General features: G+C 42.7%; 2 protein-coding genes across 2 annotated transcripts in view; one reads left to right on the forward strand and one right to left on the reverse strand.

The window, feature by feature from the left end:
* The first annotated feature begins 3,565 nt into the window (after window positions 1-3,565).
* Window positions 3,566-7,829, forward strand: LOC145341446 (coiled-coil domain-containing protein 195-like). Its single transcript, XM_080186400.1, has 3 exons — window positions 3,566-3,803; window positions 5,750-6,014; window positions 7,697-7,829. Exons 1-3 carry the CDS (start codon window positions 3,566-3,568, stop codon window positions 7,827-7,829), a joined length of 636 nt encoding a protein of 211 aa, XP_080042526.1.
* Window positions 7,830-14,650: 6,821 nt separating this feature from the next.
* LOC145341447 (guanylate cyclase soluble subunit beta-2-like) overlaps window positions 14,651-24,670 on the reverse strand; it is a 55,970-nt gene continuing 45,950 nt past the window's right edge. The window contains exons 15-16 of the mRNA XM_080186401.1: window positions 15,639-15,749; window positions 14,651-15,533 (exon numbers count right to left, since the gene is read on the reverse strand). Of these exons, the coding sequence (XP_080042527.1) occupies window positions 15,373-15,533; window positions 15,639-15,749 (272 nt within the window). The 3' untranslated portion in view covers window positions 14,651-15,372. The remainder of the gene's footprint in view (window positions 15,534-15,638; window positions 15,750-24,670) is intronic.

Genomic DNA, 24,670 nt, shown 5'->3' on the forward strand with positions numbered 1-24,670 from the left:
AAGTTTCCATAGTTTCCAAGTTTCCTGCAATTTTTCGCTCATACCCCCTCTCATTTTCAATACTCTTATTCCGCACCCCCCGCCACCACAAACACACACCTTGATCTATACAGGCAAAATCAACATTTATCTCAGTGACTTGTCTGATGTACCTATGGCGAGAAAAAGACTTGATAATGTACAGATGATAATTTCCTGACCTGCAGGCAAAAAATCTACAAGGGAGGAAATGACCACATTGACCATCACTAATTGTGCCTTCTCCATGGTAAATGTTCTCTGCTGGTTTCCCCGAAGCACAGTTACAACTGATCTCTTACTGACCTGGAACTTATGAAGGAAGTCGTTAAGAATCATAAAATCTGTAGTATCCTACAGTGCAGAAGGAGACCACCTGGCCCATCAAGTCTGCACTGAGCACAACCCCACCCAGGCCCTATCCCCACAACCCCATGCATTTACCCTAGCTAGTCCCCTGACACCATGGAGCAATTTAGCATAGCCAATCTATCTAACCCACACATTTTCAGACTGTGGAAGGAAAAGGGAACACCCAGAGGAAACCCATGCTGACACACGGAGAATGCGCAAACTCCACAGAGACAATCACCCAAGCCAAGGATCAAACCCAAGGATCAGTGCTAATCATTGAGCCATCATGCCGCCCATGGTTGTTCTTGGTTATTACCATGTAAATGAGTCTGAGGTTACACATACTTTCCTAGCCCCATAGTAGATGGTCTCTAATGTCATCTAATTATCCTGATAAACATTCTTGCCACTGTGAAGCCATTAGTAGAAAAGTTTCATCTTGTAATACAAAATAAATTGTTAAAATAAATGTTGAGTTTTAAGAATTGCTTTCTGAAGGAGTACTAAAGCTTAAAGCCTTTAACACTCAAACATTGAGGGCCTTGACATCATTCCAACAATAGTACTGAAGACTTGTGCTCCAGAACTAGCTGTGCCCTTAGCCAAGCTTTTCCAGTACAGTTACAGCACTGACAGTAACCCAGGAATGTGGAAAATCTTGGATTCAGTTGAGAGAAGGCAAGACCAAGTGATATTATTGCTAGACTAATAATAGAGAAACCCAACTAATGTTCTGGGGACCTGTGTTCTAATCTTGTCAAGGTAGATGATGGAATTTGAATTCAATAAAAAATATTTGGAATTAAGAATGACCCTGAAACCATTGTCGATTGTCGGAAAAACCAATCTGGTTCACTAACGTCCTTTAGGGAAGGATATCTGGCATCATTACCTGGTCTGACCTACATGTGACTCCAGAGCCACAGCAATGTGGTTGACTCTCAACTGCCCTCGAGCAACTAGGGTTGGGCAATAATTTCTGGCCAGCTAGTGACGCCCATGTCCCATGTAAGAATAAAACAATAAGCACAATCCTTCATTACTCCCTAAGGGGTAAGAAATTTCAAAACACAGGAAAATATATGACATTGTGATGTTACATCAGGGTTACAATAATTTATAAAAAATGTACTGATTTGTTCTATTTTCAGGAGGATACAATATTTACTGAAAAATAATGCACTAATTGACAACAATTTACACAATTTGGCTGACTGGTGGTTTATGCGAATTTGTTGTGCATCTTGTTGTTGTAATGCCATGTGTTGCCAGATTTTACAAGCACATTTTTTACCAGATCCCCTGCAGATATGTCTTTGATGTTGGCATCTGCAAGCGAACATGAGAGAAACTTAGGTTAGTTGGAGCCCTGCGCACATGTAATAAATGTATCGAGCAAACTCTGATGACCTGCATACAAAGTGCAATCTGTCCAAAAGGTTACCATTTTAAACACATTTTTTCAAGTTGACTCTGCACCAATTGCAGTTAAACTGCAGTGACGGAAAGCTGAACGGTGAGGACACCATCTTCTTCAGGGTATTGTATATTGCTTGCATTAGTCTGAATCATGGTGGCGTCGCTGTCTATAAATACTGCAAATTAAGTATGTGATTTTTGCCCAATCTGCGCTACAACACCATAGTAACTCACTGTGGTTGATTCAGATTTAATGCCTGGCCGCTGTTTCGTGGCAGCTGTGCTTAGCATAAAGACGGGAAGGATTCTATTTACATTTTGAGGTAATAAGTCAAGATTGCGTTTTAAAAATAAATTTAATGTTTGTTAAGAATACATTCCCACTGGTGCACATTTTGATGTGAAGGGTTAGCGGGTGACACAATGGGTGATCATGTTCACTGCCCTTTAACCGATTATTTGGGGAAGGACTGCAATAGCTTCAAAAATTATACCCCCACCACAATAAAACTATTGATATTTCGTGCATACACATAATATGGAACTCTCCGAGGTTGATCAATTCCATAATTTATTCGAACAATAAATATTGAATGTTCTATTTTAACTGGGTCATTCTACTTGATTTCAATCGGCATGTCATAGCCACTCCTCTTCATTCTTGGTGTTAAAAAAGTACAAATCTTACATTTTTTTCCCTTGCAGGATGTATTGTCTAAATTGAGTTTCTAATGACTGGATTCACTGTCATAAAATTCGATTGTACACGCTTTTACTTTCATTCGAAATTCAAGGAGACAAATGAAATTAACGTCTACAGTCCATCAGCAAAAAAAAGGAAAGTGAGTTTCGGATCCACTTTGCTGTTAGCGCAATATATTCTTAAAGAAACGTTAAGCACCATGTCTGTACATGGCATGGAACAAGAATCATAGTCACTGACGTGTGCACTGCAAACAAACAGGAGCATGCAATATTAAATACCTCCAGCTTGGCATCTCAAATTTACCGACCACTTTTTTACTCATCCCATGTCAAAGTAAAATAGTAGAATAAGAGTAAGCTACAGTCAGCAGCGACAATCATATAAATAGAATGAAGATTATCAACCGAGCAAGTGTGGAAATATTTTATACTGAGTGTATTGCTGATGTACACCAGCAAATCCGAGAGGAGCTCACTAGATCCCGATGAGCAGAGGAAGCATGAATAATTCAGAACTTAGAGGTGGGAAAAAAAGAACACTTTGTTGTGAGGGTATGGCCCATTGCCCCCACAGGATTCACACGTACGTGTGTGTGTTACAAGACGTGAAATCGACAAAGCTATGTGGAACCAAATGGAAATATAGACGGCGTATAACGTATATATGTTTTTAATGCCACGGGTGATGTTATTGATACCCTACTGTCAAATTGCAGGAGAAATACATTAAATTGTTGGAATTCTTAAATAACCAAATAGAACCAACAATAGTGAGTATCGTTTTACAGGAGTCGTTTGGTTAAACTTACAAACCAATGTTAGACCGAAAACTGAAACCCTCTGAACTGACAAATAAATTATTTAAATGGTCTTGTGTCTAGTCACCTGAATCTATTGATCATTAAGTGATAAATGCGACCTTCCCGCTTGTGGTGCCTGATCCATTAAAAGGACGGACGAGTAATGAACGTTGGAAATTAGTCTTCACGTGAATAGGTCTCTGTCGCAGTCACAGGAGACCAAGAGGGCGGCCGGCGGGTCAATTGCTGTTCTGGTAGGTTTCAGCACCATGGAGAGTAACAAGCGCCTCATGCAGATCATCAAAGAAATGCGTTCTGACATGAAGAAACTGGAGTCAGAAAACAAGGCACTACGAGTGAAGTTAAGTCAGTCTGGGAAAAGAGCAGAAATACTGGAAAAAGCAACTATTTCCGCTCTCCAACAGCAGCTGAAAACCGAGGAGGTATTAACGCACGCTAACTTGCGGAGGAATATCTCCGCCCCCGCGCTGGAAGGAGAAGCCAGAGGTAAATAATGCAAGTGAACTGCAAAATGCAAAGAGTTACACAGGATTTCCGTATTTGCCACAGTCATTTTCAATGTCCGGTTACTCCCTATCTTTAAAGGCACGAATTGTTGTTGACTTAGTGGTGTCGACGTTAGATTCAAGTACATCTTCTGGTTAACACTTGTGCTTTAGTCAATTTGTCGGTGAGGTCAACACATTTGAAATGTTAAATTGATCATTCGGCGGGTGGGAAAGGGGGAGGGACGGGGGTAGCGGAGTTAGGTGGGGTTGATCAGCAAGTCCACTTTTTAAAACAATGTGTATAAGAGACCTCCTGATGCAGCTTGCATGTAAATCACTTCCCATCATGGTTCTATGTTTGTCTCTGGAAGTTTCAGACAGAATAATATAAACTTCACCTCGCCCACGTCTACAAGAGCAGGGTCAGTGTCGGAGGAATCCGCGGAAGGTTGTGGGTAACGTATCTCCGCTTGTAGGAAGTTTGAGGGCCGTATGTTTGCACAACGGGACTTCCACCGTGTGTGGCTGCATAATGGAAGCGAATGTCAAACTGCTGCTTCCATTGGAAGGCCCCCGCCTGATTTACCCCAGAAGGCCACATTTTATTGTGGAACACTTTCCAATATGATTAAAATTACCTATTTTTAGAATATATTTGTAAAAATCATGGTCATTTATTTTGGCAGTAAATTCAAATGAGAAAGTTAAGAGTAATCAGTGTTTTTAACCTTCTGGTTTGCTGACTGTGTGAAAGCTTCAATGTGATTGGCTGTTTAACCTGTTTGTTGCCATCACTGCTGCTGGATACCTGGGCTTAAATATTTTGCCTGTCAGGCATAGCACTCGGTGGGCCTGGAAGCAGGCACCAAATATGTTCCTGGCTGCAATCTGTCTTGGCGTTTAATTTCATGCTATCCTAGAAGTTAATGATATGCCAGGATGAAGCATGCACAGTGGAAGGCAGGTGCTGAGAAAAGGGAGGTGTGGGCTGGTGTTTCTAATGTGCTCCTTCAGAGCACAGCTACTGTGGAACCGTCTCAGGAAGCTATGACCCATGATAAAGAAATGTCCATGCAATGATGTCAGCAAGTAGTGAGAACTTCAATCACATTGAAGTTCTCACACAGCAAACCAGAAAGGTAAACACACTGTTCATCCTTAAATTTCATTTAAAATTACCAACAAAATTAATAACCATGAATTTGACAAATATACTCAAATTATGCCGCAAGCGCCTAGGCAGCACAATCATATAGAGACCTCAGTCCCCACACACACTAATTTTATCTGAGCCCGGGCTTTTCATCCCACACTGGATCAAGGTTGCAGTTTAAATAATCAGCCTGCCAACTATAAAGGCAGACAGAAAATATAAAACCCTGGACATTTGGCATTTACATGAATTAAATTGTCTCCTTGATTGTTGGCTGGTGCACTTCTGACTTGCACCAACTGAAGTATCACGCAAGGCTGCGATGATATTGGTTCATGCACCTGCTGTCTTCCTGTGCAATTTTGTGTGCTTCTGGGTGCACAATTGACCCAGACCTTATACATAAAATTCTGGGCCTCAAGATTCTAAAGAATTTGGTGTCAAATTTAAACTGCCACAGGCAAGGGGGAAAATCCATGCCAGAGAAACTATTAAATCCTCATGGCAGCTTTCCCCAAAGTCATCAGTGAGATGGTCCTTCATGGCTAACTGCAAAATTAGCCCAAGATGCCAATCAGATCCTGTTCATTCTAAATGATGTGGTTAATTTTAAGGGTTGTACCACTGAAAAATATTGTTACCCTTGTATGCTACCTCACCGAGCATAATTTGATTTCTAAACTTGAATGGCAACAATATTCTATACATTTTGATATCAATCAGATGTGTTTTCTTCTCTGACTGATAAATGTATTGGACATGCAATTTATAACACACAAATTAATTTTCAGATAATGCAATGATTGTGAGACGTTACTCCATATCATCTTTGCATGCCTTCACTGTGGCTAATAAGCATCAGACATCTCCAGATCCAGATCCAAATCCAACCTATCAAAAGCCAGAGGAGCCAAGATCAGCAGCACCGACTCAGCCTTGTACAATAATGAAACTTGCTAAAAGCCGAGGAATTCTTGCTCAATTGCCAGATACAACCACCTCTGAAGAGAACTATCCTCAAAGGGCAACTTTGCAAGAATACGTCCATAAGTGCAAGTAAGCCTTTTGATTGAATTGTAAATGTCAACTGACTGCCTTAGGCAATCAAAACTAATTGTCATTAATAAATTTTAAGTTCAGCTTGAGAACATGCATGTTGTTGAATATAAAATGATTCCATGACTAATTAGCCATCGGCCCTAGGAAAATAGATAGGCAAGAAAATTCTAATCTATGATGTTAGTGAATCTTTTTGTTATCTTGGGTTAGAATGCACTTGAATACAAATTTACACTTGTGTATCTAAAGTAAAACTGGACACTTGAATAATGATGCAAAACAGTGGATAGTTGCATTCAATATTAAATTCCTAACATTTCCAAATTTGTGTGGATGCTGGAATCTGAACAAAAACAGAAAATTCCACAGAGACACAGCTGGTTGTGTCTAAATGGTTTCCTCTTCCTAACAATGCAGACTGACCTTCACTGTGCTTGCAGCTGTTTGTTTTCAAAGAAAAGCTTGTTTAAAGGAAATGATAATTTAATGCCTATAACAGAAGAAAAATGGCACATTGGCAATAGAAGCAGGAGAAGGCCATTTAGCTCTTCAAGCCTGCTCCACCATTCAGTATTGTAATGGCTGATTCTGTATCTCAATCATACTCCCACACTTCTCATACCTCTTGATGCCAAGAAATGTCTAGAAATTAATATTTCCTTAAGTGTAATCAATGATAGCCTCTACAGCCTCATGAAATGCAGAATTCCATAGGTTCATCAGCCTCCGAATGAAGAAGTCCTAATCGCATGCCCTATATCCTGAGACACTGACCCCTTGTTCTTGACTCCCCAGCCAGGTGAAACAACAACCCTACATCCAGCCTGTCTAGCCCTGTCAGAAAGTTATACATTTCAATTAGACCCCTTTTCATTCTTCTAAATGCCAGTGATGACAGGCACAGTCAACCCAATCTCTCCTCATATGACAATCCTGCTATCAGAGGAATCAGTCCTGGTGAACGTTTGCAGCACTCGCTTGAAGGAAGTATATCCTTCCTTAAATAAGGAGACCCAAACTATACACAATACTCCAGGTGTGGCATCACCAAGGCCTGAACTGCAGTCAGGCATCCTTTGAAGACCAATGTATCATTCATCTTTAAACTGCTTGCAGTATCTGCATGCTTGCTTTCAGTGACTGGTGTACTTGGATACCCAGGCCCCTCTTGTATGCCATTGTTTAAGTAATACTTTACCATTCTGTTTCTCCATTTTGAAGTGGATAACTTCATGTTTATCCACATTATACTGCATTTGCCATGTGTTTACCCATTCACTCAACTTGGCTAACTCTTATCATCATCCTCACCACTCAACATTCCCAACAAGTTTTGTGTCATCGGCAAACTTAATTTGCTTTTGTTTTTAATCATTTTAATGATTTGGATGAGGGATAAATCAGTGTAATGTCAAATATTAGAAAGTTAGAGAAATTGAATATATTGTAAGTAAAATGTATATTTTATATAATTGCAATCCCACTCTAAATTCAACCAGTTAAGGTCGTATTTCACTTTGAGTTGCTATAATTCTAGCTTAAATCAATTAAACACTTACTGACAATAGTTCAATAACTTAATATTACTGCAACATAAAGAAATGACAGGTGATTAAGTATTCAATGTAATGCTCAGATTACGTATGCAGTGAATAAGTTTCCTTCAATTCTTTCAACAGATTTAAAATGAAGTCTGTAACATTTCTTTTGCCCATGGATGTTGCATCTAATACTGAAAATGAAGGTCCTTCCCAACCCCCAGAGGATCAGAATTGCAGTCAGCTGTCTCCTATACTGGAAACTGATTCCTAAGTGATTAGCCTGTTACTTGAACAGATTATATGCACATTTGTATCACGTTTCTGTATTCTTTAATGAAATGTTTCCCATGATCCTGAGTTTGGAGTTACAGGGCGGAATTTTCTGAGATAAAATCCATCCTTAGAATCTATGACCTTGCTCGAGAGAGTGTCCCACCCGAGGACAATGGACATTTCCATTGTCTGCACCTCGCTCACTCTCTGATTCTGTGATGGCATAGAATTCCAGTGTAAGTGTCCAGCTTGTGTGAAAGTGGGAGAGTTCCTGATTTTTTTTGGCATGAAAACATTCTCCCCCCCCCCCCCCCCCCGAGTCTTATGCACTTAGTCATTGAAAATATGGGTTGGACTATTTCCAGTTGTTGCAGGCAGTAGGCTGGGCTTAATTCACCAGCCAGTCTGCAGAGGGAGCTATTGCACATGCACAGACCTCTGTGTCTGCACATGCACAATAGCAGCTGTAGAGGGAGTTGTTGCACATGTGCAGACCTCTGAAATTGTGCATGTGCAGCATCAACAGCAGGGGTCTGAGAGAGAGCTGTCAGGCCTCTGCTTTTGCAGGCAGCCTCACACTTTTTTTTCTCTCCCCCCCCCCCCCCCAACCCCCATGCAATCATGGGGGTCCACGGCCAATCACGAGCCCCACACCACCCAAAATGCAGCCCCTGCCGTGCCCCGCCGCCCCAACCAATTTTATCCCCTTTCCCTCAATTCAAGTGCCAGGATGGCACTACCCAAGAGGCACCCCCACTTCCTTCCTGGGGAGCCTCAATGGCCTTTAATTCCACTGGCAAGGCCATCAGGGCAGCTGTGTTCATGGAGTGCAGGTGTTTACCTCGCTGGAGAGAACCTTTCCTGGCAAGGCCATAAAGGCAAGTGAGCCTGGATGACTGAGTGCCTGGTTTGCTAAACACATGGAAATTCAAATTTAAATATATTAAATAAATTATTCAATCTCTCATCCATTTCCAGCGAGAGGCTGATCTCGCTGGATATCCGGCTCTCATAAAATTGGAGTGCTGAGAAATTGGGTGTGACCCTGAATTCTCAGCTCTCTCAATTTTACTGGCTCGCTCTACCCATTGATGGACAGTGCAAACTGGTTTTGTGAAGGGGAGGTCGGGTCTCACTAACTTGGTCGAGTTTTTTGAGGAAGTGATAGATGATTGAGGGTAGGGTAGTGGATGTTGTCTGCGTGGACTTCAGTAAGGCATTTGACGAGGCTCAGACCGGTGCAGAAGGTGCATGAGATTAGAGGTGAGCTGGCAAGGTAGATACAGAACTGGGTCTGTCATAGAAGACAGAGGGTAGCAGTGGAAGGTTGCGTTTCTGAATGGAGGGGTGTGACAAGTGGCATTCCTCAGGAATCAGTGCTGGGACCTTTTACTAATTAAAAGTGGATGCGTTTAGAGTAGCTAAGAGTAGTGGGTGAGAAGAGGATTGGGAGAAGTTTAAATATCAACAAAGAATGACAAAGAAGTTGATAAAGAAGGGTAGGATAAACTATGAAGCTGGGCTAACGCTAAATATAAAAAAGGATAGTAAGAGTTTTTATAAATATATAAAAAGGAAGAGGCTGACTAGGGTGAACGTTGGACCCTTAGAGGATGATGGGGGGTTTAGTGGTAGGGGATGGGGAAATGTCTGAGGCCTTGAATAACTTTTTTGTTTCGGCCTTCACGGAGGAGGACGTGAATAGTTTGCTGGGTGTTAACGATGGAAAGATGGTAGGAGTGGAGGGCCTGAATGACATTATTGTTACTAGAGAGGCAGTGCTCGACAGACTGGAGGGACTGATTGTGGACAAGTCCCCAGGACCGGATGGAATGCATCCAAGGGTTCTGTAAGAAATGGCGGAGGTGATAGTGGATGCCTTGATGATTATTTTCCAAACCTCGCTGGATTCCGGGGAAGTGCCGGAAGATTGGAAAACAGCTAATGTTACGCCGTTGTTTAAGAAGGGTAGCAGGCAAAAGGCAGGGAATTATAGGCCGGTTAGCTTAACGTCTGTTGTAGGTAAAATGCTAGAATCCGTGATCAAGGAGAAAATAGCGAGGCATCTTGAGGAGAATTGTTTGATAGAGCAGACGCAGCACGGTTTCGTTAAGGGGAAGTCGTGTCTGACGAATTTATTGGAGTTCTATGAGGATGTCTAGGGCGGTGGATAGAGGAGAGCTGGTAGATGTGGTGTTTCTTGATTTTCAAAGGCTTTTGATAAGGTGCCGCACAAGAGGTTATTACAGAAGGTTAGGGGGCATGGAGTTGGGGGTAGGGTGGTAGCGTGGATAGGGGATTGGCTGTCAAATAGGAGGCAGAGAGTAGGGGTCAATGGGTGCTATTCGGATTGGCGGTTGGTGACTAGTGGAGTGCCCCAGGGATTGGTGCTGGGGCCTCAGCTATTTACCATTTATGTAGATGATCTGGAGGAGGGAACCGAGTGTATGGTGTCGAAATTTGCTGATGACACCAAGATTGGTGGAACGGCAAATTGTGTGGAGGGTGTGGAAAGTCTGCAGAAGGATCTAGATAGGCTGGGTGAATGGGCCAGGAACTGGCAAATGGAATTTAATGTTGGCAAGTGTGAAGTTGTCCACTTTGGTAGGAATAATGGTAGGAAGGACTATTACTTACATGGCAAAAAACTGCAGCATGCAACGGTGCAGAGAGACCTCAGGGTCCTTGTGCAAAAACCCAGCCAGCAGGTGGTCAGGAAGGCAAATGGGATGCTGGCCTTCTTAGCGAGGGGGATTGAATATAAAAGTAGGGAGGTCTTGCTGCAACTGTACAGGGCACTGGTGAGGCCGCAGCTGGAGTACTGTGTGCAGTTTTGGTCGCTGCACTTACACAGGGATATTTTGGCCTTGGAGGGAGTGCAGAGGAGGTTTACTAGGCTGATACCGGAGTTGAGGGGGTTGAACTATGAGGAGAGGCTGAATAACCTAGGCTTGTACTCGTTAGAGTTTAGAAGAATGAGGGGAGATCTCATTGAGACATATAAGATGATGAATGGGATGGATAGGATAGAGGTGGAGAGGGTCTTCCCGCTCAGAAAGGACAGTAGGACTAGAGGGCACAGCCTCAAGATAAAGGAGGGGCGGTTTAGAATGGAGTTGAGGAGGAACTTCTTCACTCAAAGGGTGGTGAATCTCTGGAATTCTCTGCCCGTTGAAGTGGTGGAGGCTGCCTCACTAAATATATTTAAGATGTGGGTAGATAGGTTTTTGATAGGCAAGGGGATTAAGGGTTATGGGGAGAGGGCGGGAAAGTGGAACAGAGCCACGACAGATCAGTCATGATCTTATTGAATGGCGGGACAGGCTCAAGGGGCTAGATGGCGTTCTGATGTTCTGATGTTCTGATGGATAACTAGTTTGATTAGTAAGTTTGCGAACAATACAAAGAATTGCGGATTGCGATGAGTATACAGCAGAATATAGATTGGTTGGAGACTCAGGCGGAGAGATGGCAGATGGGTTAAACGTGAGGTAATGCATTTTGGAAGGTCTAATACAGATAGCAAATATATAGTAAATGGCAGAACCGTTAAGAGTATTGATTGGCAGAGGGATCTGAGTGTACAGGTGTACAAGTCACAAAGAGGCAACACTGGTGGAGAAGATAGTCAAGAAGGCAGATGGCATGCTTGCCTTCATCGGCCAGGGCATTGAGTTTAAAAATTGGCAAGTCATGTTGCAGCTTTATATAACCTTAGTTAGGCCACACTTGGAATATAGTGTTCAATTCTGGTCAACACACTACGAGAAGAACGTGGAGGCTTTGGAGAGGATACAGAAATATTGCCTGGTATGGAGAGCATTAGCTATGAGGAGAAGTTGGAGAAACTTGGTTTTTTCCCACTGGAATGACAGGGGTTGAGGGCCGACCTGATAGAAGTCTGCAAGATTGAGGACATGGATAGAGTGGATAGTTGGAAGCTTTTTCCCAGGGTGGAAGAGTCAATTACTAGGGAGCACAGGTTTACATAAGAACATAAGAACATAAGAACATAAGAAATAGGAGCAGGAGTAGGCCATCTAGCCCTTCGAGCCTGCCCCGCCATTCAATAAGATCATGGCTGATCTGTTGTGGCTCAGTTCCACTTTCCCGCCCTCTCCCCATAACCCTTAATCCCCTCTCTTATCAAGAACCCATCAACCCGCTTCTTAAAAATATTTAGCGAGGCAGCCTCCACCACTTCAACGGGCAGAGAATTCCAGAGATTCACCACCCTTTGAGTGAAGAAGTTCCTCCTCAACTCCGTTCTAAACCGCCTCCCCTTTATCTTGAGGCTGTGCCCCCTAGTCCTACTGTCTTTTTTGAGCAGGAAGAGTCTCTCCACCTCTATCCTATCCATCCCATTCATCATCGTATACGTCTCAATGAGATCTCCCCTCATTCTTCTAAACTCTAACGAGTACAAGCCTAGTTTATTCAGCCTCTCCTCATAGCTCAATCCCCTCAACTCCAGTATCAGCCTAGTAAACCTCCTCTGCACTCCCTCCAGGGCCAAAATATCCTTGCGCAGGTGCGGCGCCCAAAACTGCACACAGTACTCCAGCTGCAGCCTCACCAATGCCCTATACAGCTGCAGCAAGACCTCCCTACTTTTATATTCAATCCCCCTCGCTATGAAGGCCAGCATCCCATTCGCCTTCCTGACCACCTGCTGCACCTGCAAGCTGGGTTTTTGCGACTCATGCACAAGGACCCCGAGGTCCCTCTGCACCGTCGCCAGCTGCAGTTTTTCGCCACGTAAGTAATAGTCCTTCCTACCATTCTTCCTACCAAAGTGGACCACCTCACACTTGCCAACATTAAATTCCATTTGCCATTTCCTGGCCCATTCGCCCAGCCTATCTAGATCCTTCTGCAGACTCTCCACACCCTCCGCACAATTTGCCTTTCCCCCAATCTTGGTGTCATCAGCAAATTTCGACACCCTGCACTCGGTTCCCTCCTCCAGATCATCTATATAAATGGTAAATAGCTGAGGCCCCAGCACCGACCCCTGGGGCACTCCACTAGTCACCAACCGCCAATCCGAATAGCACCCATTGACCCCCACTCTCTGCCTCCTATTTGACAACCAATCCTCTATCCACGCTAACACCCTACCCCCAACCCCATGTCCCCTGACCTTCTGCAATAACCTCTTGTGAGGTACCTTGTCAAACGCCTTCTGAAAATCCAGAAAGACCACATCCACCGGCTCTCCTCTATCCACTGCCCTAGACACATCCTCATAGAACTCCAGTAAATTTGTCAGACACGACTTCCCTTTAATGAAACCGTGTTGCGTCCGCCCTATCAAGCAATTCCCTTCAAGATGTCAGGCGCAAGGGGCAAAATTTAAAGATGTATGGGGCAAGTTTTTTTAAGAGGGCGTTGGGTGCTGGGAACTTGCTGCCAGGGGAGATAGTGGAAGTAGGTGCAAATACAGGGAGCGTCCAAATACATGAATAGGATGGGATTGGTGGGATATTGTCCCTGGAAAGTAGGTTGTTTTAGTTCAGTCAAACAGCATGGTTGGTGCAGGCTTGGAGGACCAAAAACCCTGTTCCTGTGCTGTAATTTTCTTTGTTCGTACATCTTACTCTTGGTGGCAGAGAGAATTCTTTAATGTGATTGGTTTTCTTAGCCTGCTTTGTCATTATGCTACTAGGCACCAGAGATTCTGTGCAGTCCAGTTGTTTTTTTGTTCCTGGAATATGAGCATCACTGTCAAGGACAGCACTTATCATCTTTTGCTCTCTTCCCACATCCACTCACCTGATGAGGGAAGCAGCAGTATGAAAGCTCATGCTACCAAATAAATTTGTTGGACTTTTACCTGGTGTTGAGACTTTTTACTGTTCTTGCATCTAAGGCAGACTTTCATCTGTTTCTATAGCTAGTAATTCCCAGAAAAGGTCACTAGTCTGTCACCAGGGGCTTTTAGTTTGAGGGGACATCACTCCATCTCGTGTGGCTGACCAGGAGTCTCTCCCATTCTTACTGCCAACCATTAGCATGTTTGGGAGGATTTCCAAGTTGACACACTCAGTTTGAATGCACCTTCTTTGGTCATCAAAACCTGGCATGGGACTCATACCAGAGCTTGTGGCTCAGATGCAGGGACACTACCCATTGTGCTACAAGGCCTCCTCAGCATTTATTACTCATCCCCAATTGCCCATGAGCTGGTGGTGGTGGACTGCTTTCTTGAGTTGCTGCAGTACTTGTAGTATCATGGATTTGATGCAGCAACAAGAAGGAATAGACGAGATGCACTCACCCCCAGACCAGAAAATCCCACCTGAAGTCAACGGAGCTTTGCCTGGTCCTGTCCCACCTGCTACAATCCCATGGTGGGCAAGACAGGAAAATTCCACACATAAAGTTTCAAGTCAGCATGGTATGTGACTTGGGCACCATAATCTGAGCCTACACTTTGGAAAGGTATAATTCCCACATCTACGATATTTATGTAAGTAACTAGTGTAGTTCAGATGTGTGCATATAACAATGGCTGAGGACATTCAATAAATGCTTATCTGCTGACCTGAATTTTTATTTAATTGGGAAGGCTGTGTGTACAAGTAAGTATGTATGTGCAAGAACATTGATGTGCATCTAAGTCTACTAACGAAATGGGAGAAAGTGGGTCCAAACTCCTCCTTTATCACATTAAGAAAATGTCCACTTGGCCCAATGAGTTCGATTAAATGTTAATGTATGTATTTTGAAAGTATATCATTTTGCATCAAATTTATATCATGAATCATTAAATGTTGCATTCATTTAGTCTAGTTTGTTTTTTTCCTTCTGAAACCCTGATGCCTGAATATATTTATAAAGACTAGAGTTTTAGATAACTGTGGTATGTGAAGATGAAGGAGAGAGTTTGATTAACTTGGGGAGTTATGAATGCACTATCTGAAAGGATGCAGGATGCAGATTCAGTAGCAACTTTCAAGGGGGCATTGGATAAATACTTGAGAAGAAAACATTTGGGGAAGCACAGGGAAATGGGACTAATTGCATAATGCTTTGGAAGAGGCGATAAGGTCATAATGGGCTAAATGAATGCCAAATTTGCTCTGAGTACAGGAAATCATTCAGCAGGTTTGACTAAGGATAACAACAAAGTCAATTTTAATAATTGGCATATTCTTAAAGTATAAACCTGAACGTTTATTTTTATACAACTCCTTCAGTGAACATAATCAGTAATTATTCAAGTAACATAGTAAATCATAGAGCCCTCTGACATTGTCATACATTGCAGATAGTCTGTGGGATGCAGAAGTATAAAGGTTGTACTGTACATTAGATTTAAATGCATTGTCAGAATGTTCGCTGCAAATTATAATATAAGCATGTTAATAAAGCTGTACTTGAGACCATGTATATTCCTCGCCATTTCTGCTTTTGTTATAAATTTATTGCATTGAAGTAATTACATCCAGGGCAATTTCAATGTTAATTTAGCAGAACAACACATTGCGTTATGAAAGCTGAACTGGTGATTTTTTTTTTGTTTTTATTTGGAACATTTACAATAAAATGCATAAGTTAGATTTGATGCTTTTTCTACTGGGTTTCCCCATTCCTCCTTCACTGTGTTTCTTTGGAAGCTGATGGGGGTTGTCATCTGATTGCTGAGGGCTATGAACACTCTGCAGACTTCCATAACTTTCCGAGTCACGTGTTTTTCCTGTGGGTTGGGTGGGGGGGGGGGGCGGGGGTTGGAAAAATACCACATTATTTCCACTGTGATGTCCCACCACTTACTTTAATTTATTTGAAAAATGAAGCACACCTGTTGTGTCCTTTATTTTTGTATAAATGTTCTCTGGCACAATACTGGGCTTATCGGTGTACTTCATTGCAACAGTGGATCGCCGATCCTGATAATTAATGCATCCGCCATCTATGTTTTAAAACAAACACCAGTAGCATTTTAAACAGAAAATACAGCTTGATCAAACATCTGGAAATTGAGATATTGCTTTAATAATTGTACGAGAAAACAATATATAGAACAGCTAACTGGGCTGCCTTCTGGGATATGGGTTATGAAAGTATCACGGTTACATTATCAGACTAGTAAACCAGAGTCTGCATTATTGCGCTGAATCCTTGTGTTCAAATCCCACCATGCTGGCTGGGGAATTTGTTTGACTAATCTCAAATTTTAAAAATATGCCTCAATAATAGAACAAAGACAATTGCAGCACAAGAACAGGCCCTTCGGCCCTTCAAGCCTGCACCAACCATGCTGCCCATCTGAACTAAAACCCCCTACCTTTCCAGGGACTATATCCCTCTATTCCCATCCTATTCATGTATTTGTCAAAATGCCCCTTAGAAGTCACTTTCACATCTACACATTCCCTGTTTTCCCCATTCTACCATCCTGGTTTTAGCCTTTCTTGTTTATATTTCACAGTAACTTCATTGCAGTATTAATGTAAGCCTTACTTGGGACTCATAAATAAACTTTACTTTGTTCCTCAACTGCAAAATTCATACTTTTTTTTGTCTGATATTAATATTTTGAGGCCTCAAGTGAGTACAATGTCTCAGCTGGTGGTGTTCAGTGAAAAGTAATGATAGGAGTCAGCTGCATCTGTCTTGTTGCTGGCTGTGGGATTTTCCTGTCCCACAGGTGACCTTTGTAAGTATTGGATTGTGAATAAAAACCACACTAATGGTTCACTAATCTCTTTTAAAGATGGAATTCAGCCTTCTTTACCATCTTAGATGCTATCCAAGATGGCACTGGAGCAAGGCAACTTCTTGTAAGCTGTGCCCAGCATATCTTCAAATTCTATCTTTTACACTCGTTCCATCCTTCTCAAACTTCATTCTAACTCTTTTAAACTCTCAAACGATACTTTAATTCTATGATTGTAACAGTACATTCTATACTCTTTTCATTTCCTTCTCTATGAATGGTATGCTACGTCTACATAGTTTGCAAAACAAAAACTTTTCACTGTATACTAAATGCATGTTAAATCAAATCTTTACCCAATCCTACAAGTGCTTCCAGGTCCACAGCAATGTGGTTGACTCTTAACTGTCCTCTGAAAAGGTCTAGCAAGTCATTCATTTGTACCAAACCACATTTTAATAATAAAACCCAATGAACTACCTGGTATTGACTCGAGCATTGCATGCAAAAAAGGGGACATTAAGTTCAATTATGCAAAGTTCTCATTAACATTTAAAATATTCTTTCTTAGGTGGTAGTGAGCTGACTTCCTGACCCTTGCAATCCATTTGGTGCTGATACAGTCGCAGTGCTATTAGGGAGGGAGATCCAAGAACTTCTTGTGTATAGTTGCAGCTACGTTCGTTCAGATAAGTGGAAAGTATTCCATCACACTCCTAACTTGTCCATTGTTGATGATGGATTGGCTCTGGGGAGTCATGTGAGTTATTCACCACAAAATTCTCTGCTCCTGTAGCCATTGTACTTACATGACTGTTCCTGTTCAGTTTCTGGTCAATGGTGAACCCCGCCCCCCCCACCTCCAGACTGATAGTGTCATGGGAAACAGTTAGATCCTCTCTTGTCAGAGATGGTGAGGGCCAAGCAGTTGTGTGGCACGAATGTCACTTATCAACCCAAGCCTGAATGCTGTCCAAGTCTTGCTGCAGTGTCTGAGGAGTTGCAAATGGTGCTGAACTTTGTGAGGTATCAGTGAACAGTTCCATTTCTGACCTTTACAATGGAAGGAAGGTCATTGATAATTGTGAACACTATCCGGAGGAATTCCTGCAGTGATGACCTGGGGCTGAAATGATTGATCTCCAACAACCAGAACCATCTTCCATTGTACTAGGTATGATTCCAGCCATGGAGTGATTTCCCCTTGATTCCTATTGACTCCAGTTTTGCTAGGACTCCTTAAAATCATATTCAGTCAAATGATGCTGCAGCGTCCAAGGGCAGTGACTCACTGTCAATTCCTGACCTTGGAATTCAGCTCTATTGTCCATATTTTAACCAAGGCTGTACTGAGGCCTAGAGATGAATAGCCTTTGTGGAACCCAAACTGAGTGCCAGTGAGCAGGTTATTGCTTAGTAAGTGCTGTTTGATAGCATTGTTCACAACTTGTCACTTCGCTGATGGTTGAATATTGACTGACTGGATGATCATTGGGTTGGATTTGTCTTTTTTTATGTTCAGGATATGCCTGGGCAATTTTCCAAAAGGCTAGATAGGTGTCAGTCTTCTAGCTGTACTGAATCATAGAACCCTACAGTGCATAAGGAGGCCATTTGTTCCATCAGATCTGCACTGACCACAATCTCATCCAGGCCCTATGGAACATCTGCTTCACTACTGGAACTTCACTACTACTTCTGGATATTATCAGAGTCCATTGCCTGTGCAGCATCCAGTGCCTTCAGCTATTTCTTCTGGATATAAGAACATAAGAACATAAGAAATAGGAGCAGGAGTAGGCCATCCAGCCCTTCGAGCCTGCCCCACCATTCAATAAGATCATGGCTGATCTGTCACTGCTCAGTTCCACTTTCCAGCCCTCTCCCCATAACCCTTAATCCCCTCTCCTATCAAAAACCCATCAACCCGCGTCTTAAAAATATTTAGCGAGGCAGCCTCCACCACTTCAACGGGCAGAGAATTCCAGAGATTCACCACCCTTTGAGTGAAGAAGTTCCTCCTCAACTCCGTTCTAAACCGCCCCCCTTTTATCTTGAGGCTGTGCCCCCTAGTCTTACTGTCTTTTTTGAGCGGGAAGAGTCTTTCCACCTCTATCCTATCCATCCCATTCATCATCTTATACGTCTCAATGAGATCTCCCCTCATTCTTCTAAACTCTAATGAGTACAAGCCCAGTTTCTTCAGCCTCTCCTCATAGCTCAACCCCCTCAACTCCAGTATCAGCCTAGTAAACCTCCTCTGCACTCCCTCCAAGGCCAAAATATCTTTGCGCAGGTGCGGCGCCCAAAACTGCACACAGTACTCCAGCTGCGGCCTCACCAATGCCCTATACAGCTGCAGCAAGACCTCCCTACTTTTATATTCAATCCCCCTCGCTATGAAGGTCCTTTTCCCTTTCTCTTTGCCTATGTCCTGCTGCAGCATTGTACCGTGTGCAGTTTGCTCACCTGCCTTGTTCTCGTCCAGCCTGGAAGCAAGAGCCTAAGGTTATATCTTTTAGAGAGTTAGCCCATAGACTATTCAAGACTGATATAATGATACTCTCAGAACCATACCTTGCAACCAACATCCAAACTCATCTACAAACATTACAGCGACAAAATATTCTTGATGCTGGAAATCTAAACTAAAAACTGGAAATGCTCAGCAGGTCAGGCAGCATCAGTAGAGAGAAGAACAGAGATAACATTTCAGCTTGCTAATCTTTCATCCAAATGGGTAAAGTTAGAACAGGTTTTAAGCAAGTGGAAAGAAGTTGAGAAAGGAGATTCTCTGGGTGGAAAACAGGAGAGATTAAACAACCCATGAGAATTGCAGCCCCTCGATCTTTCTTCCAATTCAGTTCCTTCTGATTGCATTCCTTCTAATCTTACTCTTTGCTGTGTACTCATGATACCACCTAATTTTCTGCTCTCTGACCCTAGATAATCGCTTTTTAGCAAAGGCCTCGGCTTCATCACATTACACCCCCACTTTAATGAATTTTGACCACGTGACTGAATTCTTTTTCCATTATTTTCACATATGTACATTCCTCTTTGATGTGGCGATGCTGGCGTTGGATTGGGGTAAACACAGTAAGAAGTCTCACAACACCAGGTTAAAGTCCAACAAGTTTATTTGGTAGCACAAGCCTGAGGAAGGAGTGCTGCCCCTTCATCAGGCCAGGTGTCCTCCCTCCATTCCTGCACAACCAACCCTCTCTGGTATTCTCCCTGCACTTGGGCCCCTTTCTTTTTGATTTGATTTATTATTGTCACATGTATTAGCATACAGTGAAAAGTGTTGTTTCTTGCATGCTATATAGACAGAGCATACCGTTCATAGAGAAAGAAACAAGAGTGTAGAATGTAGTGTTACAGTCATAGCTAGGGTGTAGAAAAGATCAATTTAATACAAGATAGGCCCATTCAAAAGTTTGATGGCAGCAGGAAACAAGCTGTTCTTGAGTTGGTTGCTACGGGACCTTAGACTTCTGTATGTTTTTCCTGACAGAAGAAGGTGGAAGTGAGAATATCCAGGATGCAGGGGATCCTCAATTCTGCTGGCTGCTTTGCCGAAGCAATGGGAAGTGTAGACAGAATCAATAGATGGGAGGCTGGTCTGCGTGGATTGGACTACATTCATGACCTTTTATAGTTTCTTGCGGTCTTGGGCAGAACAGGAGCCATATCAAGATGTGATACAACCAGAAAGAATGTTTTCTATAGTCTCTTATCTTCTCTTGATCTTTTCATAAATATAGGCGTGACATCAACATCTGAAGTTCCCTGCTTTCCTCACTCACTCTAACTTGTCTCCCTCTGGTTTTGCAGCACTGCTCTTAGCTCCAACCCTAAATGTTGTCATCAAATCTGATAAGGGTGGTGCCATTGTTGGCTGATGTACAAACTTCTACGTTGCAGAAGCTGAAGGACAACTCTCAGACAGTTCCTCCTACCTCTTCCTTGACCATCACCCCACCAAACATCCAGCCACTGTCTCCAACTCATTGATTTCACATTCTCTTAAGATCTTCCCTTTGTCACCTCCGTACTCCAGCTTTTATAGTTTATCCATATCCTCTGCAACTGTTCTGATGATGCAACCTTCCATACCAGTGCTTCTAAAATGTCTTCCTTTTTCCTCAGCTGAAGATTTACCTCACTATCACCACCCAACCACAGTCCAAAGACTCTCAACTGCACTTCCCAATTCTTGGACTTCTGCTCTCATCCCTTCCCCTCCCAGAAGTATGAAAGTGTTTCCCTTGTCCTTATCTTTCACCATTGTGGCTTCCATATTCAGTGGATCAGCATCCACCATTTCTGCCACCTCCAGCGTGATGTCACCATCAAACACATCTCCCTCCTCCTCCTTTTAGTATTCTGTAGGGACTATTTCCTCTATGACAACCACTTCCACTCCATAATCATCCCTAACACACAATCTCCTTGCCAAGGCACCTTTCCCTTTCAACTATTCTCAAAGGCCCTAAACAATCCTCCTGAGTGATTTGCCTGCACTTCTTCCAATTTATTAAACTGCATTCACTGCTCACAATGTGGTCTGTTCTATACCACAGAGACCAAATGCAGGAGCATCTCTCTTCAGCTGGCAAGTGCTGGTTTTCTGCAACAGCCCACGATGGCACATTTCTCCCAGAGCAGACATTTGTTGCTAGCAGAATCTTCCAGTTCTGCTGAAGTCTCCAGTGTTTTGCATTGTTTACCTGCCTTGCTCCCAGGGAATCCACTGTGGAAGCTCGCATTTGGTGGGACTGGAAGCTCCTAGCCCAAGTTTCTGGTCGCTGACATTTCAATTCTTCACCTTAGTGAAGAATCAAGACATTTTGCAGTGTTCCATAGAAGCTCAAGGAATGGCATCTCATGTTTGATTGGATATTTTACAATCTTCCAGGCTCAACACTGAGGTTAACAATTTCAAACTGTTATCCTTGCCCTCGTTTTGTTTTGATTTTGGTTTCACATTCGTTTTGGTTTTGGTTTTGCTCTCGGATAATAGCTGTTCATCATTCTTTCATTCACACCTTCTCTGGATACATTTTTAGTTTCTTTACTTCTCCCATCATCACTCCCCTTGGCCTTGCATCACCAACCTCTTTGTCATTTTATCTCTTTTCTTCTACTCCATCACAAACTTTTCACTTGGTTCTTTCTCTTACCTTTACTCCCTTCACTTGCTTAAAACCTATCATGTTCCAAATTTCCCAACTTCTTTTACCAGGTTGCCAACCCAAAACATGAATTTAGTTCCCCCCGACGGATGCAGCCTGACCTGCTGAACGTTTCCAGCATTTGCTGATTTTATTTCTTTCATCACCATCCCCAGATATATCCTGTCCCACAGCACTGCTGGCATTTACCCAACAACATGGGAATTTGCTCAGGTGTGTCCTATCCACAAAAAGCAAGATAAATCCAACATGGACAATCTCTTCCCAGTCATCAGCAAATGAGGGGAGGTATTGCCAACAGAGTTGGCAAACAGTATCTAACCAGCAATACGCTCAGTTTGGTTTCAGGCAACATCACTCGGCTCAAGACTCATGATTGCCATGGTCCAAACTTAGTCAAAAGAGTTGAATTTCAGTGAAGAGGGAATTGTGACTGCCCTTTGCAACATATGACCAAGTACATCAATGGGAACTAGAGGGAAAATTCTCCATAGGTTGAAGCCATATTGAATACAAAGGAAGAAGGTTATGGTTATCAGACGTCAATCGTCTCAGTAGTAAGACATTACTGCAGCAGTTCCTCAGGACTATGTGCACCTGAAGTCAGAAGTGGGATAGTTGCTGATGATCACAGAGCATTCATTTCCAAAAGCGACTCCACAGATGCTGCACCATTCCATGTCCGTATATAAAATGACCGTGACAGAGTTCAGCCCTGGGCTGTTAAGTGGCAAGTCACATTTGTGTCTCACAAGTTCCAATATTACAGCTACTCACCAAGGCTCCTTCAAGAACACTTTCCAAAACTGTGACCTTTTACCATGTAGCATAAAAAAGGCAGCAGATGCAAGGCAACCCTAGCATCTGTAAGTCCCTTTCCAACTCATGCACCATCTTGACTTGGGCTATTCCTTCATCATTGTTGGGTTAAAACTCTAAAATTCCCCACCTAACAGCACCGTTACTGCATATTCACCACACGGATTATGAAGCTCAGTCGCATTACATACCTTACCTGGATAGGGTATCATTGGACAGGGATTTTAGACAGATTATGCAGTGTAAAGATTGGTATCATGTCATTGAAATACCAATGGTGCAAGGGAAGTTTTATGAATGGGTCAGGGACAGTTTAAAAATAATTGCAAAGAGTCCATCAAGCTTTATGAAAGCTTGGAGAAGGTTTGAAAATACTTTTTTGAATATTCTTTGCTGATCAGTCTGGCTGATGAGAGTGCTGGGCATGGAATACATTCCAATTGAAGAAGTCACTTTGTACATGACGTGGTTCCACAAGGATCAAGGAAATAAATGACCAGATTGTCAGTTGAGACTCCTGGAGAACAAAAGTATTCCTCTGCTCTCCTTCAGATAGAGCCAAGGGATCTTTCTGCCTGCTTCAATGCGCCTTGATTTGATGTCTCATTTGAAAGCTGACATTTCACTCAGTATTAAATTTTGAATAATTCATTCATTACTGCTCAGAAGTGAGCTTGAATCCTCCCGACTCACACAGTGTTAACAAGGAGCCCAGATTGAAAGATCTCACATATTTTTGTTGGGGGTCTAAGATGTATTGCTACTTATGTAGCTTGGGAGGTCATTATGGAAGTGGAGGCGTGTAAAGAAGCCTTTGTAGGAGGGATCAGAAGCATCTCAGAATAAAAACATGAAGCCTCCATTGAAATTTGTCAATTAAGGGATGTGATAATTCGTATCAATTTAATTGCCTGCTGTATCCTTTTCATTTATTTCACATGTTAGACACCGCCTGGAAATGTTGGATGTCTGTAGAACTCAAGCAAAAGTAAACTCTAGAGCTACTGAATGATAGAAAATATGAGGCCACGTCCTTGTTACAGCCTCATTTAAATATACCTGATGGTTATATAGGTAGGCAGTCTTGGTTTCGTGCAAGAAATAATGCCAGAAGATCAGATTGATTGTGTGCCCACCAACAACTACCAGCCACTTCAGACAGCTACAAGGACAACTGACTTGGATTTAATGTTGCCCATGAGATGTTTTGGACAGCACACGGGTAGTTAGCCAAACCATTTTTTTCACTTCGCTCTGATGCAGGGTCTTGAAATGTTCATCGCTATCTCTCTCCACAGATACTGTCAGACCCACTGAGATTTTCCAGCATTTTCTGTTTTAGTTCCATATTTCACTTTGCTTATTCAAGGGTGGGGTAAAAGGAGGCTGGAACATTGGCTATGTGAGTTGTTAAAGGAGTCCAGGTGCGAATTTGTTGCTGCTTTTAATCTTGAGATTTCAGACCTTTTCTTTTCTTCTAAAAGTATTTGTTTGGTTAGCCTTATTCTGAGGACTCTTTTGTTTTGTCAACCCTGTTAGAGATAGACTTTTCACGCCACATGATTGGACCAGAGATCGCTAGTAACTGTGTGTCTCAGGAGGTGACAGTAGGTCTTTTTATGTAACCTGATCTTCCCAGGGGTTGGTGGGTGATCTGTGTGGAGTGACCCAATCAACTGTGCAGAGCTGTGCCAAGCTGGTAACTGATACTCTCTTCAGACAGGTGCACACATTATTGAACTGACCAAGCCAGCAGGCAGAGTGAACCAGAGGATTTGTGGCAGTTACTGGGTTCACCTGCATTCAGGATGACATAGACTGTACTCATGTGGTCATCAAGGCACCAGCAGATCAATTGGATGAATAGGAAGGATTACCACTCCATGGATATGCAGATAGTACGTGACAATATGACTCAAATTCATCAAGTTTGTGCAAGGTACCCAGAAGACAAGGAAGGCCTTGATTCTAAGCTCCTTCAGCTATGCTGCCAATGCTTGGCTTCCATCTCTTTGCAAGGTCACCACCTCCATCACACATTTCTGGGGTATGTCTGGAGCATTCTGCTCACCATTGACAGATGAGCACCTAGCAGAGAGACTAGGTGCATCATCCATCTCTTACACTGGGAGTGACTCCCTGAGGTCTTGACCAGTG

This window comes from Carcharhinus amblyrhynchos, chromosome 3 (genome assembly GCF_965287045.1).
Source record: "Carcharhinus amblyrhynchos chromosome 3, sCarAmb.v2.hapA, whole genome shotgun sequence".
Taxonomy (NCBI): domain Eukaryota; kingdom Metazoa; phylum Chordata; class Chondrichthyes; order Carcharhiniformes; family Carcharhinidae; genus Carcharhinus; species Carcharhinus amblyrhynchos.